This window comes from Aptenodytes forsteri, unplaced genomic scaffold (assembly GCF_000699145.1).
Source record: "Aptenodytes forsteri isolate BGI_AS27 unplaced genomic scaffold, ASM69914v1 Scaffold65, whole genome shotgun sequence".
In the NCBI taxonomy this organism is placed as follows: Eukaryota; Metazoa; Chordata; class Aves; order Sphenisciformes; family Spheniscidae; genus Aptenodytes; species Aptenodytes forsteri.
In genome coordinates, this window is record NW_008795127.1 from 4,491,748 (window position 1) to 4,511,790 (window position 20,043).

Below are 20,043 nucleotides of genomic sequence, written 5' to 3' on the forward strand. Positions count from 1 at the left end.
GGCGCGGGGGGGGGCCCCCCCGCCCCTCCCCCACCGCCCCCCGCCGCCATCTTGGCCGCCACTCCGCCAGAGGTGCGGGAGGCGGACCCCAGCGGACGGATACACACCGTTACCTAGTAACCTCCGCCCAGCGATGCCCTTCCGCGCTGCGCAAGCGCCGCCCGCCCCGGGCCACGTGACAGCAGGGCGGCCATTCCCGCCCTTCTAGGCGCCCGCTGGGAGAGGATCCCTGCGCACGGCCGTGGCAGTCGGAGGCGACTGAAACTCCAAATCCCAGCATGCGCTGCGGGTTCGCGCCTCTCCGGCCGGGGGGCAGTGCCTCCTGGGACCGGTAGTTTTCTAGTCAGGGCACCGCCCAGCCACGTGACAGGATTCGCGCGTGTCCGCCGCTGGCCTGAGGCGGGGTGCGAAGCGTCGGGCTCGTTTTGCTCGTAAAATAAAATACGAAAACGGTGATGAACTCTATAAATGACTTTACCTGACTGGAAAACTAGTAAAATCACGGCGAAACCCTGAGCGTGGATGAGGATCAGAGCCTGTCCTCCTTTGGAGCTGTATCAACTTGCAGAGCCTGTTTCTGTCTGGGTTTGGTCTCCTGTAAGAAGTCGCAGCTGAAAATGCAGCGGTGAAAAGGTGGAAATCATTGTCGTCTATTCTACCTTTTTTCCTTCTTTTTCTGTAATGCCGTTATTCGTGTTTTGCTACTTGTAGTTTACAGATTTCGGTTCTTTAAACTTTCCTTTGGAAAAAAACCAGAAAACAATAGAAGAATTTGGCGTGTAAAAAAATAGTTGTGCGTAATAGTCGTGCTGTGCTTTATTGTTATACTCTGATCACCCGGCTGTTCCAGGCAGATAAACTTGTCTTTAGCAGAAGTTCTTGTTGTTAGTCCTCAGGGGAATGGACTCCCATAATATACTAAGGATTTTCAATTTCTGTTTCAGTAAAGCTGATACAATTTATATTTCTTTCGTTTGAGGGGATTGTCCCTCATTGTCAGAATGGGAAAAACGAGTTACCATTTTCAGCATTTCCATTACGCTGAGTTTCTAAAGCAGAAGCATTAAATATTTACATAGGCCTCACAATTCATCCTGGGCGAGAAACGTTCAACTGGTACTACATGGAAATGTAGTTAAACCACCATCTCTCCCATATTAGTACTTACACCAGTGTATTTTGCGCCACCAAAAATAAATGACACATGAATCCTTTTCAATGACACATTAATCTATCTGTAATTTAGAAAAGGAACTAAATGATTGGAAAATCTGTGAAATAAAAATGCTGCAATAAAAATATCGTTTTCTCCAGCAGATGCCCCAGTGTCAAAGGAATAGTTCTGGACAATACATAGTGCGTGAAAGAGGTGAGCATAAGACTGCCTGTTACAGCAGCATTTTTCTCCCATTTCTACCATGGGCTACATGACTGTATATCCATAACTGAAATCTCTTTAAAAAGAATCTGCAACAACTTGACGGAAGCCCTCTATGTAGCGACTATATATTATTCATCTATATTGCAATTCTGCAGCTAATAAAGAAGTTCATTTATCAGCTTTTTTTAATTACCCTTTTAACTAATGTCCTTTTATCCTGGCTTCAGGAACCATGTCTGGATATTCAGCACGATATCGGCAGTGTTGCTGTTGGCAAGACGCTTTATATTGTCACAGTGGCATACCTCCCACTGCCCAGCAGGGGGAGGCAGAATTTAAGAGAAAATAGTGCCTTAATACAATGACTATCATTATTTTTGTTGCTGTAGTTTATTCTTAAAATACAGCTCCCTCATTCCTATCGTTTCCTGCAGGAAGAAAAAAATCTTACATAAAAATATACTACACTGTTAAGGAAAAACAATAAATTAAATAGATTTTAGTATGTTTTAGTAACAATGTCTTTACTGTAGTCCCCTATATGTCATAACTGAATATTTTCCAGGACGTCATATATTGGTAGTATGTCTCTCATAGGAGCTTACAGCATCATTACTCTGATTCCTGCTTGACATTTGCAAGATGATTTTTGTCTTCTTTTTATTTTCTGTCCCTCTTCTGGAATCGTCTGCAAACTTGTTCTTTTTTTTTTTTTTTTTAAAAAAAAAGTGCTCCAAAGAAACAAAACAGTACCAGCTCCTCAGAGCCATTTTTCATTGGGGATGGGGACTGAAAAAGGATACAGTAAGCATTAAGGAATCATGGATTGCGCTGCAAGAAGCATTATTATTTCCAGTAGGTTGTTCTCCACTGCTGTTATAAAATAACATCTCGGGATTTGGGAATGACTGTGAGCCAAAGCTAATATGGCTTAAAGAATGTCTTGTTAATTAAAAAAAAAAAATCTTTTGGGGGAAGTCCTATATCAACGTTAATGAGCCTCTAGATTGACAGTAACTAATTCCTCCTACAAAGATCTCTGTTATAAGTGCTTCCATCAGCAGACATGCTAATGAATGCACCCTCACAGAAACTGAATGGATTATCTTTGAGATAGCCCAATTTAATTAGGATTGAAAATTATGTCAGAGACATGTGATGATTTTTTCCTTGCGCATCTGCTGGCTGTATCTTGTTAATTTTACTTTATTATTCCAGAGAGAAAGGAAAGAAAGCAAACAAAATACAGACATGTAAGGACTAGAGACAAGAAGTGAAGAATTAAAGTTTTACTGAGGCGGAGGAGATGTGAGGAGTAGTTGGGGAGAGAGATTTTTAAAGGCCCTGAAACAAAGGCAGTAATTAATAAGGCATTTGGTTCAAATAGTAATTGTCCACTTTTTTTCTGATTTTGTGACAAAGAGGTTTTTGCTGCAAAAATGAAACTGGCCAAAAATGATTAGTCTACCGTAATATGGCTACACAGTGACTATCAGACTACTATACTAAAGGTAGTTTTTCTTTCTTTGCGTAACATTAGATTGGAAAGATCTTTTAAGGCAATAACAAAGAGTTTTGAGTTGATTTATACAGGAAGATAAAGTGTCCACTTATCCCTGTGGGGTCTGATAATTAAGCAGGTGTAGGGCAGAGGCACAGGCATTTAAGACCCCAAAGCCAAGCGTTAGGCTGGTCAAGGATTAGCCAATTCACTACCAGTGAAGAAGAAAGCAATTTTTGATGATCCACTGAAGGATAATAGCCATCAGAAGCAATAAAAGAAAGAAGAATAATTGGGAGATAGGTGTTAGCTAACCTGGTCAGACCCCAGAAAAGCGCCTGAATCTCAGCTGAAGAATGGACAGGATCCCTGTTGTAAGCCTTCCCCACCCCTACAGGTGTGGGGAAAGTAATCCTCTTGATACTGCTGTTATCTCACCAGTCTGTGATTTTTGCTGTTATATGCACTCGAGGTATTACATTCTAGTAAAATATTAGTGACTGGTATCAAACCTAGTGCTAAAAAGCGATGGGAGGGAGCCACAAGGCATAACCAGTTTTGTTTTATTAAGCATGCTTATTTCACACAACCAAAACGCATCAGGAGCACCACTGTTGCCCTGCCTAGAAGCCCTAGGACCACATTTTTCTCATTGTCCCCTTTGAAGTCAGGCTCTGTTAAAGCCTATTTTGAAAACCATTTTAAAAGAGGTCTCTATAGCAGAGAAGTTAGCAAGGTCCTGAGTAGTATTTCACTCTTAAGAAATTAAGATCCAGTTTCACAATGAACCTACAAATACAATACTTAATCTGGATGTCTCTCTTTGTTTGTTGTTTAGTTCAACATTATATTTGATACACTGTACTCTTAGTTATATAGTCTCATCTATTTAATTTCTTTCTATTTCCAGTCCAGTAACAACATCTTCAGTTTATTCCTTGTACAAAAGCAATCCAAGAAGAAACAAAATACTTTGGTTGTTCTGAAATGACAGATTTGAGTTAAACAGGCATATCTGCAGATTCCTTAGAAAAGTGAGTAGGAAGAACCTTTAATTCATAGTATCTTGGATGGTTGTTCTGTATCATGATATTGTCTAGCCAATTCCACATTATTTACATTTCTGGAGTCACAATCTAAATATGTGCTACACTGAGGCAAAAAAAAATTTAAAAAGTGAGCAGGAGAAAGATAAAATGATTACATAGCTTAGAAATACCACATAAATTTCTCCCTCTGAATTGAATCAAAGAACAAGAATATTAAAGAAATAAGCAATCCCACCACACGTTATAAAGAAAAGTTTGGAACCAACTCATGCTTCTCTGCCTAGCCCCAAATTTTTTTTTTCCATTTTGCAATTAAATAATTTATTTTTTATTTTCCTTGGTTCTGAGTGTATAGAATGAAAGATACTATACAACTATTTGAGAGTTCATTCTAAGAGGAAAAGGTTGTAGATACTTTCTACTTTTTTCTTTTGTAGTCGGAAACTAAAATGTATCTGATAGCAGTCATTCCTGCATGTTCATAACTAAGTGCTTTCTCTATACTGTAGGGCTTCAGTTAATCTTGAAAACATATCAGCATTAAAATAGTTAGCATATAAAAGCTACAGTGAATTCTTCAAAGCCACCTAATTTTTATTTTCATATGTGTTCATATTTCTTTAAATGGAAAAAAATCTGCCAAAGTTGTAGGTCATTTTATAGCCACTATACAGTTTGATAGTGAACATCTGATCCAGAAAAATAAAAAAATGCTAATAATTACATGGCTTTATGTTCATCATCTAGTATGTGTTGACTTTTTATAAAAAAGTTGTCATAAGGAGTTCCATTGTAGCTACACAGGGTTGATTAATTTTATGATATACTGCGTTTCATCCTCTGGCAATAATGTTTTTGAAATAGATATGTGCTATTCTGATACAGGAGGTTTTGCAAATATAGAAGTACTGAGTAAAGTATGATTGCCTGGCATGTCTAATGACTCTCTCCCCCCCCCCCCCCGCAAGGATTTAAATTAGAGTAACTTTGATGTGTTTTAAATAACTTTGTAATCTAAATCTTTCTGTCACATTTCTAATAAAATTGCTTTTGTGGTTCCTTTTTCTTTTTTTCTGATGGTAAGAGGGGTAGTAGAGACCTGGTGCTAAGTGGTTTCAGTTACACTATTGATTAAGAGTTGGTGCAGATGGATAACAACACTAAATTGATAAATACCAAGGAAGAGAGATTAGTTGATGCACCTTTACAAAAAGATTACATACTTTTTACAAGGTAGAATATAGGAGAAGGATGTCTTTAGAGAGAACAAAAGGAAAACTGGGGCCAGCAGGAAGCTTCATGGGGAAAGGAGGCAGTCAGGAGAAGGCAGGGTATGTAAGCTGTTCTTGTGAGTAAGGCAGAAGATTATGGACCATGTTCTTTTCCTGGCTCTCGCAGGAAGATCTTGAGCAAGTCACTTGTCTGCCATATACATTTCCTCACAACATAGCTTAATTCATGTTTGTTATGATCTTGGGGTTAATGAATAGAAAACAAACACCAGCAATGGAACTTATTGTGATAATTTTTTTAAAAAATTACTCTAGGCCTTCACCAAATCCACCATTTTTCTATATTCTGCAAAGGAGTTGTGTACAGATGTAGATGTTTGTTAGATCTTTAGCTTCTGTGACGTGTTCCATCTATGCTAGTAATTGCTGTCTTTGCTACTGTCTATTGAGAAAGATGGGAGGGACTGCTCATTTTATATTTCTAATAAGAATTGGGGGGGTTTGCCATATTTGGAGTGTGATAAAATAATGTCTAAATATGTTGAATTTGCTGATCTTATCATCCATGACAATGAAGGTGTGTTGCTGATTTCTGTGTCATATCTGAAATGACAGATTTTGAAATGACTGAAATGACTAAATTATGCACCTGTTTCTTAGAATACTACCCAAAAATGAGGTGAATTATTTAAAAACTGGATTTTATTGTTGCATATTATATCCATACACCAAAAAATAAAGTGCATTCATTCTGTCATTTCAGAATAAGTAGGAAGTTCTTTTCTGCTTATCTCTTGGCCTTATCAGGGAATTACATTTATTGCCCTAACACTTCAACTTCATCATGCAATTATGCAAGTTTTAGAGATCTGTTATTCATATGGTTCAGGTTGCAGTCATAGTCTGTGGTCGCTCTGTGCAATGTAATTATATAGTAGGTGAAATCTTCATATATAGATAGACTTCTGTATTTTTGGCATAATTTGTTTCTACCACTGCTTTTGTTAGGATTGTGGCAAGCATTTTGAAGACAGCATGTTAAAAGAATCAAGAACTTCAAAACTTTCTGAAGTTTCTTATTTGTCCAAAAGTAAGCAAAATATTGGCTTGTAGTACTCTAACTCATCCAACATTGAAAAAGTAAAATATTACTAATAAATTGTATGAGAGAGATGGCTAACTGTCACGCATAAGCAAGGGCACAATATTCCTTAAAGGAATAGGCAAGTGAAACATTAATGGCCTTTGTCTGCTTGAAAGACTGAAGCCTGTGGTGGATCATGTACACTGACGTAGCTTGCCTGAAGACTACTGCAGTGACACGGGATATTACCTCATGGAACTATGCATGTCAGTGGAATGAAAGAAGCAGAAAACTGAAATACAGGAAGAAGGCAACAATGTCCTAGAGAGAGACAAAAAAATCAGTAACCCTCAGAAAAAGGTAGTACTGAGTAAGTGGAGAATTGGAATAGTGAACAATGATGCTGCTTCCTTTTGTTGATTTCTGTTGTGTTCCTGTGTATAACAGGACTTCTTCATACGCTTCCCTGTGAATAACCGGGATTGCGTCAAGGAGGTCCATCATCAACATCTCATGAACTTTAGGGACTTGTACTGCCAAAAGCATGTCACTTTAATTTGATCTTGTTTTGTAGCTATTTTAACACTTTGGTGCAAGCTTCTTGTATATAAATGACAGTCCACAGAAGAGAGTTGCTGTCATTTGACTAAGTAGGACTCATGTTAAACTGATACAGATTATTCCAAATCCTGAAATGCCAAATTCCTTTAGTAAGAATGAACCTTGAGAATCTATTAATGCAGAAGTATGACATACTTTGTTTTTCGATATGTCTCCAAATAAACATAAAATATTAACAGCTAATAACTATATTTAACTTTCAAAAGCTTAGTGGATATAATTTTTTACAGCAATCCTAACTGTTGACTAAATCCAGTGTAGCTTTTTGATAATTTTATTCTCTTGAATATGTGGGCCACCTCTTATGTAAATACAGTTGAAGTGAACTGTTGAACAATCTAAAGTAACTCCACTCAAGCAGATAGAGTTGTACTCGCTTTCATCAGTAGTCTGCCCTGGAACGTTGGAAGCCATTTAACATGTCAGTCAGCTATGCAAACACCCACAGCATTATGTGTGTGAAGCTCTTAGGTAATGCTTTTATTTGTGGAATACACTTACAATGGGAAGATATAATAGTATTCTGGTAACTGGCACATTGTCAGTTACGATAACTGCTTAACCGGATTTTCTTGTAAACATACCATGCAATTCTTAAGTCAGTCTATAAAAAAAAATACACTTACTTTTGGAAAGGAGGCTACCTTTAAAAACATGGAGATACAGAGATTTTTAGTCATAAAGCTGAGTTTGGCTTATCTTTGATTTCAGCTCTGTTCTGTTTCAGTAACAAAGTATTATTATGGAAGTAACACATTGCTACTATTTTATATGTTAAAAAATAAAAACCCCAAAGTCAAATTTACTCAGACATCATAATTTTGATGGAGTTAGTCAGGTTGGGTTTTTGTGTGGGTTTTTGGTTGGGTCGTGTCGTGTCCGTCCCCCCCCCCCAAAAAAAAAGCCTAGTGTCTAAGTTAACGAAACCAAACAGCATATTCCATTTAAAGGTATTTTCAATTTATTATTGCTACTGTTTAGCATATGCAAAAGACCATTTAATTATCATCTTGTTGGATATACAATGCTGAATGCACATTTTCAAATATGTGATTTCAGCCAATCCTAAATGGAGTCCATTACATGTTTTCTATTTTACCCTTAGCATTACACAAACTAAAACAATGCAGAGAAGAGCATAAACAAATTAATTTGTAACAGATGGAATGAAAGTACATTTTGACAAATGCAGAGTTACCATGCTGTGGTGTACAATCTTTGACCCTTCCATATTTCTACGTGACAGCTGAAGGTGATTTAAAACTTTCCTGGATAAAAATCATACACATGAGAAAAAGTAAAGCTTTATATTTTATAAATGGTACTTAACACCTGCGTTACAGCTTATCAGGGAAAAAACGGTGGTTCCTTGTACTATGAAAGCTTCTTGTGTGCTTGCAACTTCTTTTGAGTCTGAATGATAAAAGGATGATCTTATGAACGCATTATCTTGTGTTTGCTGATCATAGAATCATAGAATGGTTTGGGTTGGAAGGGACCTTAAAGACCATCTATTCCCACCCCCCCTGCCATGGGCAGGGACACCTTCCACTAGACCAGGTTGCTCAGAGCCCCGTCCAACCTGGCCTTGAACACTTCCAGGGAGGGGGCATCCACAACTTCTCTGGGCAACCTGTTCCAGTATCTCACCACCCTCACAGAAAAGAATTTCTTCCTAATATCTAATCTAAATCTACCCTCTTTCAGATTAAAACTGTTACCCCTCGTCCTATCACTACACTCCCTCCCCATGTATAAAGAGTCCCTCCCCATCTTTCCTGTAGGCCCCCTTTAAGTACTGGAAGGCCTCCCCGGAGCCTTCTCTTCTCCAGGCTGAACAATCCCAACTCTCTCAGCCTGTCTTCATAGGAGAGGTTCTCCAGCCCTCTGATCATCTTCGTGGCCCTCTTCTGGACTCGCTCCAACAGGCCCATGTCTTTCTTATGTTGGGGGCCCCAGAGCTGGATGCAGTACTCCAGGTGGGGTCTCACCAGAGTGGAGCAGAGGGCAGAATCACCTCCCTCAACCTGCTGTCCACGCTTCTTTTGATGCAGCCCAGGATGCAGTTGGTTTTCTGGGCTGCAAGCACACATCGCCGGCTCATATTTAGTTTTTCATCCACCAAGTGCTTCTCTGCGGGTCTGCTCTCAAGCTGCTCATGGCCCAGCCTGTATCTGTATCTGGGATTGCCCAAAGCTGTTAAACTTCTGTCAGATAAAATGTCTGGGGACGTACTCATCTGAAAGTGCTAATATAATAGGAACAAAGACCACTTGTGCTAGCTATTTCTTTTAAACATCCGCAAAAGATATGATGGATTTAATACAACTGACTGTTTTTACCTTGCTTATAGGAAGTAATAAACGACTTAGTGTAGAAGTGGGGAACAGCATTTTATCCTTTATACCTTCTTTTGTCAAAAAACTGATAAAAGAGTGATTAATGATCCTGGCCATATTTTGCTTCACTTCTGTGCATACTGTCCCAAGAGCAGCAAATCTGAATAAGATTTGGGTCAACAGCCAGATCTTTACTGGCTGCGTTAAGGTCTATGACATCTGCCAGTTTTCAGTACTGGATGCATCCAACAGGTCTAAGAAAGACCTTTCTCTCTTCCTTTTGTGCGTATATGACTTCCGTTTGTATACTCTTTGAGAGCCTTCTATTTAGTATGTTTATTCTTGCAAAATCATTCTGATGTTGGGTAGCCTATAGACTTCTTGAATAACACAAATCTCTGACCTGATGCTGCTTATAATTCTTCTCTAACTGAACCACAGCCATATATTTTAGCCATTTAGTTTTTGTTTAAAGACTTCAAGTGATGGAGAATCTACTTGTAACCCTCAATAAATTGTTTAAATGGTTAATAAATCTGAGTTTAAAATGCCATGCCTTTTTTCCACTTTCTAAATTCAGAGCTCACCCACTGAGTAACAATCAGTTAAGAGTTAAGAGTCACGCTGTGAACAGGTATCATCTCCCTCCTTGCAAAAGTCATTAGTCATAGTAAGATTCCCAGTAAAAATGACTTGCTGAATGATTTTGAATATTTGAATGATTCTTAGAGTAGGCTACTCATGAGAAATTTATTGCAATTATTAAATATTTGAAGTTCAGAATATGAAGTTAATTAGTTGATGTAATGTAATTAGTAAAAAGAAATACTGCCAGGTAAACAGATTCCAAATAATACACCAGAAATTATTCAGAGGAAGTGTGCAACAAGTGTTAGTCTTCAAAAGGAAGTTGATGGTGTGAATATTTATATTGTGGAATGTAAAACCCCTTTTACTGCTTTTGTTCAATATTTCCTTAAGAGTTCACATCTTCCAGAAGTACTCCTTTAAGCATACGCATTTATTGAACTTTTGGGAAGAGCCAACATAGAAGGAGGACAAACACTCTAAACAAATTGCATTTTAAAACATTCTTTGATGTATTCATCTGGCTCTAAAAAGCTTATATAGAAAGTGATTTTGTCTAACCAAGTCACTGAGATCACGTGCTTCTGAGTGCCTTCCAATTTAGCTAAAAAATACTGACTTACATCAAACAAGATTCTTTGTCCTTTTTTTCTTGTTCTCTTTGGCTTTGTCTGTACTATGTTACTTTTTTGGTGTTTTGGGGGGTTTTTTTAGCAGTTTTTTTAAATTTTATTTTATCACCTCTAACGTAATTTCTAGTCCGAGTGATTATGTTTTATTTCTACATCAGTTGAGTCGGTCATGCTCTCTATATACCTCTGAAGCCTAAGAGATTTAGGCTCTGATTCAGGGAAGCACGGAGTATATAGCTGAATAGGATGCTGAGAGCAATTTCCTGGATCAGAGCAGTGAAAGGGAATGGATGATCCTTTGTTATTTTTGGTCTATTTTTGTTTCCTAAGTGTTGTTTTAGACACAGAATTACTGTCTTCTTCTTATGTTGCAATTTAGTCTTGATAACTGCAACTTTCTCAGTAACATTCCTGCGCAGTGACTCATAGCAGATGTAAGCCTCAACTCTACAGAATTTAATAGCAAAAACAATCCTAGCCTGGGAAGGGCTCTGGAATTCTTTGCATCAGCTTAAGAAGATTTAACAACTTTTGAGTTCTGTCCAGAGGGTAAAGGTAAACATTTTAGGTACCTGTGAGGGAAGAAGGAAGAATTTGGGGTAATTGCTATAGTTACGGTTTAAGAGTAATATGTTTTTGAAGGTCATATAACTGGTGCAATGTTGCTAATGATGTATGAATGTTTTAGCAGGATCTAGCTATTTTGCTACAATATCTAGTTAGTTAATAAACCTCATATTCAAATCTGTAGTTTCTAAATTTATAATAGCATATGGCTGTATGAACAAGGCTGCTTTTTAAGCCTAAAAGTAGATCAATTCATGAATTATTGTCCATTTTTCAGATGAGGAAAATGGGGCAATTTTTGTAACACTACCTAATTAAAACAAAGCAGAGTTTTATGCATGAGTTTAATCGTTAAAACCAGTTCAAATTTTAAGAAAGCAAACAAAAATCTTTCAAGTAATTAGCTGTCCTTTTGGCAGATTCTCTCATTATTATTGTATTTAGTAGCAATGCAATTCTTATTGACACTGTACAAACAGAAATAGGCATCTGAATTCCATCTAGTTTGCTGTCTCCAGAATTGAAGAACAAGAAAACAGGCTGACAGTTCAAAATTTTCGTAGCACAGAGTTTCTCTAATGTCATCAAATCTATTTAGTAACTTCTTATTGGAAGACTTGGAAAAACATCGAATTTAGGGGAAATTTGAACATAGGATTGATTGTCTGAGTAGTCTGTGAAGAAAGCCCAGGCAGAGAGAAGGAAAAAAGTACCTTTCTGGAATTTTTATGCCATAGCTTTGGAGAAATCTTTCTGCACAGCTGTGCAAGTGTATATTCCAGGTGTAATCTTTGAATAGCAAATGAGTAATCTTACATGGATAAAATTTCAAGGATTCACAAGAGTTGCCCTGAAGCTTCAATTTTATTAAAACAGAAAGTGATTCTTTTTTTAGCTAACTGTTAAGGGCTTGTGTTTGCAACTTGAAAATATCACACTAAGTTTTTCTCACTCTAATATGATGTGTGATAATTAATCCATGTCTACTGTCTGAGATTAAGATTTTCCTGGAAAGGGATCTCCCCTGCACAAATCTGTTTTTTTTGTTTTTGTTAAACCAACACAGGTGTTATAACGAAAGTCTTGGAAGTCTCTCAGCACTTGTTAACTCTTTGGATTCACTAGCATTAACAACACAAAAATATTTGCTAAGTTACGCAATTCTTTTCATCTGTGACATGGATTAAGATTTGTAATTTTTTTGCAGTTTTTTGGAGTGAATGTTTTTCAATGCATTATGTGTGAATATTTATCAGCAGTTGTATTCTCTCCCTACATTTTTAATTATTTTACCCTCCACATACATTTCTGGATAGTGCATTTTAAATAGCTATATAACAACCAGGGTAAATATTTAAATGAGTGGAGAAATTAGTTTAAGAAACTGACTTTCAAAGCAGTCTTCCTAGAGCAAGATTTTAAGCTTCCCTTGAACAGAACTTTAGCTTTACGTATTACCAAAAAGCATGGATGTACACTTTCAGAGAACTGTTACTAATACAACCTTTTCTGAAAGTTTTTGTAGAAATGTGGAAAACTAAGTAAACAGTTACCCACATTAATTCCAAGACTGAACCTGTTGATTCAGTTAGTGTATGCAAAGCTCTTCGAACATATATGGGACTTGACCCTGTTTACCACTTTTCTTATCACTGTAGGGTTGACCACTCAGTGAATCTCATGTCACTGCCACTGTGGGATCAGATAAACTGCGTGAGTTTATACCTGCTGAGAAATTAGCTCAAAGGTACAAGGTACTGCCCCTTCCAGGATCAGCATTGCTCACTGTCCTCTACTTTATCTGGGTCTCCCTGCTGGGCAGTGACAGAAGCAGAGAAACACCGTTAGGTCAGCCATTTCCTTTCAGAGCTTGAGTTTTCATGTCTCTTCCTAGTCGTCTTGACCTTTCTCCTTTTTTGGGAGGACAACAGCACAAAGATTTTGGTCCCCTATTTCAGGTCCACTCTGTGGTTTTTTTCCTGTGTCCTCTCTGTTTCAATGTCTTCCCTGCTTCTGACTGACAGGTCTGCCAAATGGAGCTCTTGGTTTCTCCCTCTTTATACGCCACTTAATTCTCTTACGATCATAGTGAGCTCATATTGTGAGTGACTACAGGATCAATAATCCATCTTGGGTTTACTGTCCAACTTCCATTCTTAAAAATTAAACTCCAGGATTAAAATATCTTGAGCAATCTATTTAAATCATCACATTTAGAATTTTATTTATGAGACTATTCCTATATTTCAGTATGTCTTTTGAGCATATCTTAGTTCAGTGCTCAAGCTGATACACACAAAGTTGTCTTCCAAGTGCAGCCCTTATGAAGTTCGCCACAACAGGAACATGCTTGAGAAAGAGACACTCTTTAAATAGAAAGGTGACTTCATCTGAAGATGACAAACCAAGCCAACTGCACACACTACACTCCTCAGCGCTTCATTCCTTTTGTGCAGTTTGCTCATAGTAGCTCACACATGCTGTCAGGGACATGATCTGCCTTGATTGTACCGGATAGTCTTCTATTTTTTTTTTCCCCCTAACAAATTTCTCTGAACAGTATGCAAGATTTACTTCATAGTCTTTTTAAAAAAAATAAGAATACTGTCGTCGTAAAGCTGTGCAACCCTTTTAAGATTGATTGCGGTATTCAGGCATTCACAGTCAGTGAAATCATGATAGAACAGTTTGAATATTAAGAGTAATGTGAGGGAGAACAGTGTGCTTTTATAATGAAAATAAGAAAGAATGAAGCAGAACAGTTAAATATGAATCTTTCAGTGAAAAAAATATAGTCCCTTCTCTCCTAGAAAACATATTTAAGATATGCATGGAGTCGGGACAGCAGTTATCAGAGACAGACCATTTGCAGGTTGTCCAGATCCCTAATGTACTCTTTGGTCACTCCTCTCCCACAACAGACAGTGTCATTGCAATAGATGGCAACAGCTGCTTTCAAAACAGTAGTGCCTGCAATAGCCATAATTACTACTGTCATAAGGTGAAAGTACATGTTTTATCATGGCAGAAACCTCTGAAATCCAAATTAATAACAGAATTCAATGCCAGGCAATTCTTGCAGATTTCCCCCCACCCTCCTTTTTTAAGCCTAAAATTCATAGGATTCACCACTTCAAACAGTAGCAGAACTTGTTGCATTGAATTATGGTAAAGTTTCTAATTCAAATGATATAACATTTATGTAGTTAGCATGAAGACCAACTTACAACTTAAAATTCAGAAATTTTATGGCATAGAATAACTTAGCCTAAGTTTTGCAGTTCACACTTTCTACTCAAGAAATATTTTATAGGTCATTTTTAATGGATTCCTTTGGTATCCTTAGAGATAGACATCAGCTTAGTATAGTGCTTTGCAGCTTAATGGTAGGTGTTGCATATGTCCAAAATGCTTAAAAAAACCTTCTGAGGTGTCTGTAACATGAGTCAATGGGTACAGAGTACCCTCAACACCTTGTGTCTGCATCAGTCCAGTGCAGGAAGTGGTATAATGAGCTTTATACAGATATACTTGGGCCTCACAACTCTATGCTTTCAAATATGATGCTTTCAAACCAGTAGAACTCAGAATGCAAAATAAAAAAAATGGTGCTTAAATAAGATAACTATAATTTAAAAAAGCATCCTAAGTATTTTATAGGTAGGTGTTGAAAACGTGAAATTTGGCTGGGCTGTAATTTGTACTCTTGCATGAGGTTTTCAGAGGTTGGTGAAAATAAAGTTGGACTTGTCCAATTTTACAAGAACTTAAAAACATACTTCACATAAGCACCTTGCTTATCTTTGTACAGTAAAAAGCACAGTCTGCCAAAGTTCCACTGGTGTTTTATATTAATTCCTGTAGAAACATGAGTGGAAATTTCCATAAAGTTGGTGTTTCAGTAAGCACATGCTGACATTGAATCATTAATCTCTATTATAGGTCTTATGCTTTGTCTAACCACAAATGTTTTAACATGTAGTTAGCTGATTTACTTTAATAAGTAGAAAAAGCAGAGTGGACACATATTTTGGTTTAAACAGGCGTTAGCATATGCTAAATGAAAATATATTTAAGTTAAAAAAAAAAAAGAAACATTCCTCAGTTGATAGCTTGCAGCAGTTTAACTAATCAATTTAGAATTGGTTCATGTATAATCTTTAGAATTGGTTCATGTATAATCTTTGTAAATATTTCAGTAATTGGAGGCCTTGGTTTCTCATCTGTGAGCTGAAAAGCATACATCTACCTTACAGAAAATCGTGAAGTTATATCAGCTAATGTTTGCAAGGCAAACATTGAGTTACAATGGTGATTGTTTTGGCATATGAAATAATTTTCATATGAAATAATGGGATTTAAAATGCTATGGGTCATACAGTACAAAATATGCATAGCTACCAGTTGAAAGATGTCATCCTTGTCACCGTTAGAACAAAAGCTGGTAAGTATGCATTTTTCCCAAAAATTACTCTGCAACAGTAAAATTGTCTCCATCTTCTCCTGGCACACAAAAGTTGCACAAATCTTTAGTTCAAGGGCAACTAGCCCAACTCAGATTTTAATTACTTCAATGTAACAGAGAGCTTTCTCCCAACTTTAATGGACCAACAAGGAATATTGCCCTGCTTTTCAGAGCATTTTAAACTGTTACTTTGCTTTTGTCTTGTTTCACAATAACATACATGGGTTTGAATCTTGAATAGCTGTCCTAAAATACACAGAGAGCTCTGATACAAAGTGGCCTAAAAGGATAAATTCTGTTTTTACTGGGTTTTGGAGTTTTACTTGATCAGACTATTTTAGACACTTGTAATGAAGCCTAAATATACATTATCTTTACAATCTATAAGAAAATTATTATTGGTTAAATAAATTATTTTGAATAAAATTTAAGATGTCAGGTGTAAATATTTAGTTTTAATGTTTAAGTTAACTAGTATTTAATTTGTTCTTCTACTTCACAGCTTCCAAAGGATGAAGATTTTGATAATGATTGATTTTGTCCTTGCAGCTAGCTTGATGGATGCCATTGGCAGCTCTGTAAGTTCTAGTAATTAAATTTGGCTATAGAGTTCCTTCTAAATAAAATTTAAGATGTCAGGTGTAAATATTTAGTTTTAATGTTTAAGTTAACTAGTATTTAATTTGTTCTTCTACTTCACAGCTTCCAAAGGATGAAGATTTTGATAATGATTGATTTTGTCCTTGCAGCTAGCTTGATGGATGCCATTGGCAGCTCTGTAAGTTCTAGTAATTAAATTTGGCTATAGAGTTCCTTCTAAATATTTCATACCTTGTCCTCCATGGTGCTTACAATGTCTCTCAGCTACATGGGATGGCAGAGCCTTTGATGGAAAAGATTAGAATTCAGAACAAAACTGAAAGACTGGGGAAATAACCTCAAGTGATGTTCAGTGGGGACAAGTTTCTGATAAGAAAAGAGGAAACAAATGCATAAATATACAATGGAGGGTAAATGACTGGGCAATAGCACTGAAGAAGGTAATCCAGTCAGTTTGTTACTGGATCCGACATGAAATAGGAGGTGATAGGATACCTTTGCTAAAAAAGGTATCATACGATGCATTAACAGGCACATTGTACAGAAGGCACACAAGACAGTTATACTACCATTCAGGGGTAATGCTAACTCAGAATAACACCTTTAGTTTTGAGCAGCATACTTATAGAAAGGCAAAACCCAGGAACTCCTAAAGCGGTGGCTGCAGCAGTAGTATTTCTGGTCATTGACACTCAGGATGAAGAATGTTTCTATCCTTTTTGGTGGCTGCTGAATTTACAACTAGGTGAGCATCATTGTTTGTGGCTTACATTATCTTACGGAAGCCTTTTGTTCAGATAAGTACTTCTACAGGGGCAGAACAGGAAGGATCTGCCTCTGTAATCACTTCTGCTCAGTGGAGAAAAATATTGCTAATTTTTATAGAAGCCTACTGAGAAAAAGGCATTACAATGAAACACGTCTGCTTTCTGTTGATTTTTCATTTGGAATATTACGGGCTTTAGCTGACCCTGTGACTAAAAACTGGGAACATTCTGAAATTTATCTCTAAGTTTTCACATTTTAATCTCATTAAAACACTAATCTCAATAGAGATTTTTTGGAGCTCATTTAAATTCTAAAAATATAGGAAATAACACCGAGTAAAAATTTTGTATTTTTATAGTTTTCATAAAGTATTCTGAGTCTAATTTATAGCATCAATTTTAATGGAAGGTCACTAGCTGCTAAATAATTCACACAGTAATGAAATAAATATTGTGAATGCACATTAATTGCAGCAGCTGGTTAAATATGGGACCACATGTCCAAGAGCAGAGCTGTCAGCAGTTGTTAGATAATTGCTTCTCAATGTGTAGCACAAACAGTTGCTTCACTGAAACAGACAGAACAGGTTATGTTCAGTCTGGTTTCAATCAGTGGGCACTACTGTCCACTGGAGACAGGCGCAATCAAATTCACATTTTTTTTGAGTATTTCAACATTGTAATAGTTTAACTTCAGTCCATATCTAACAAAAGAAATAGCAATATGTTATAGCTGCTGACTCTTATAACCCTAGGTTACATTTTGCTTCTATATTACTCTAGCTGTGCACTGGTTTAATCCCAATGATTTTAAAAGAGTTATCCTGTGAAAAAGTGTAGTAGTACATTAAAAGAGCAGTCTGGTCAAAAAATCTAAAAAGATCTAAAAGATCGAAAAAGATCTAAAAGCCATATTGATCCACCCTGAAGTTACACAGCTAACTTGTGATTGTCCCATGGGAAAAATAGGTGTGGAATTCCAAATATGAGAATTGTGGTTTTGCTGTACAGCAGCAAAGTATGATGGGATTTGTCTGGAGTTGACAGAAAGAGACGTCAATGAGGAGGCTGGAGTCAGGGAGAGAAAGCAAAGTATCAGATACCAGTACTTTTCATATGTATGTTACTTTCAAAACTCTTTCTGCTCAGTCATTTCTTTCTTATGGTGTAGTTATTCAGCATGGCTGGTGATTTCTTGATTGCCACTTACTATTTACCAGCACTGTGAGCTTAAATCCTTTTCATCAGGAAATTGCTATGTGTAATGTAGATATATTACTGTTCACCCCATAATGATTGTATTGTCTGTAAAGCAAATAACAATCAGCTCGGTGTTAGTTTTTCATTTTAATGAAATAATTCACAATTTTTAAGTAAACAAAAAGAAAAGATCAATTTAAAATGCAAAGTTAAGAATAATACTTAGAGACATAGCCTGCTGCAGACTTGTGTTTAATTTGATTCAAAGGAAAGAACCTTTTATGGTGATATATGAAGTAGTGTCATACTGAATTTAGATACCAAGTTTTTCTAAGGTACGATAATATTTTTGAGAAGTTCTGTACTTTTACTATATGATTTAATCACAGTAGGAGAATGGCTTTTAGCATTCTAATGATGAATGAATAGGTGAAGTGATAGATGCATTTTCCCTAGTGAAATGTGTGAAAGAAACACACTTAGCTGCCTGTCCTTAAATGCGCAGACTCCTCTGTCCAGAACTGAAAGTGGCTCTTCATGGCTCAGACCTTGCCACCTGTTAAAGAGACTACCCACCTGAAGTCTTGCCTATGAAATTGCAAGGGCCTGGCGACAGGGGGTATGAATAGGTGAAGTGATAGATGCATTTTCCCTAGTGAAATGTGTGAAAGAAACACACTTAGCTGCCTGTCCTTAAATGCGCAGACTCCTCTGTCCAGAACTGAAAGTGGCTCTTCATGGCTCAGACCTTGCCACCTGTTAAAGAGACTACCCACCTGAAGTCTTGCCTATGAAATTGCAAGGGCCTGGCGACAGGGGCCACTGTTTCCAGGATCACCCAGGTCTTTCCTAAGGTATTTTACCACGTTCTCCAAGGTTGCGAGTACTGAGTTCAGGCTGATACAGGCTAACCTTCTCAATAAACAAACACTGCAGTAAAACTGGTAAGTGTGGCATGGTGGCTCCTTCATCACTCTTAACTTAATGTGATTAGGATTAATATTTGGTCTGACTGTTAACATGTTTTTTTTGACAGCTTTACTTCTATAGTTAGCGTTAGCTTGTCAGGGTGAGCCTGGAAATATATTTTTTTTATTATTTATTCACTCTTTCTCAACCCACCTATGCAGCTCTCCGGTTCTCCGTAATTTTCTGTATGTACTTGGGACTAGTCTGAGAATTTGCTGTCAAGGAAGTCTCTTCTGAATTTCCCAGTTCAACTCAGTTTTTGTGAAGGGTTTATATAAAGCTGCAGATAACAAGTTGAGACAACCACCCTGGAAAGACTGCATAATAGTGCATCCTTTCTTTGTAATATGCAATATGTCACACATTAACCAGTGCTTATGGTCAAATAACATCCCTCTAAGCCACCGTAGCAAGTTTGTCTCTGTGCACATATTTTAAGTATTTTCTTCTCTCGTTTCCTGCTAGAAGAAAAGGAGGGTATGATATAGCTGTCAACAACTGAAAAAGATTTTCAAGGGAGTATTCTTAAATAAGATGGGACTCTAGGGATATTAGGTCATTGGCTGCTTTGTTTATTCTTCTAAAAATTTTAGTGTTTGGTAAAGATGCCTCTCACTTTACAGCTCCTCCTTGTGGTCAAGCATCTTAATGGCTTCTCAGGACCTGGTAGCAAGCAGACAGTTGGAGCCTGCAGACACACCTGCTGTCAAAGCAGCCTGACATTGGCAGCCCTAACCCAGAGAGGCAGGTGAACCTTTTGCGCTCGAACAGGTCACTGACAAACTGCCTAGTCCTGCCACATGTATATTCCCCATTCTTTTATTCCACTACGTATATTAGATTGCAGTTAAGTATGAATTAAAGCAAGCATCTGATACACTTCAGAAATACTTAAAGCGGAGACCTATATTCAGGATTGTTCTGCAAAGTCAGCATGGCTGATCATCAAATTTTTCAGTGTGACTAAACATTGCAGGCAAATGGAACATGATGGCTAGGAACCATTTTACTGAACTCGTGGACATAGATTCTTTTATCTTCAAATACT

The 20,043-nt window shown here is 37.2% G+C and overlaps 2 protein-coding genes across 6 annotated transcripts in view; one reads left to right on the forward strand and one right to left on the reverse strand.

The window, feature by feature from the left end:
* PCM1 (pericentriolar material 1) overlaps positions 1-143 on the reverse strand; it is a 46,291-nt gene extending 46,148 nt beyond the window's left edge. For all 3 annotated transcript variants that reach the window (XM_009277391.2, XM_019471568.1, XM_009277389.2), the window contains exon 1: positions 108-143. The gene's annotated coding sequence lies outside the window, so the exon portion shown is untranslated. The remainder of the gene's footprint in view (positions 1-107) is intronic.
* Positions 144-10,898: 10,755 nt separating this feature from the next.
* FGL1 (fibrinogen like 1) overlaps positions 10,899-20,043 on the forward strand; it is a 34,018-nt gene continuing 24,873 nt past the window's right edge. Inside the window, exons 1-2 of one of the 3 annotated variants that reach the window (XM_009277392.1) lie at positions 10,899-10,982; positions 15,962-16,037. In XM_009277392.1, the coding sequence (XP_009275667.1) occupies positions 15,972-16,037 (66 nt within the window). In that variant the 5' untranslated portion in view covers positions 10,899-10,982; positions 15,962-15,971. Of the gene's footprint in view, positions 10,983-15,961; positions 16,038-16,165; positions 16,238-20,043 lie in introns of those variants that run through there. The other 2 variants (XM_019471579.1, XM_009277393.1) reach the window with 2 other exon arrangements.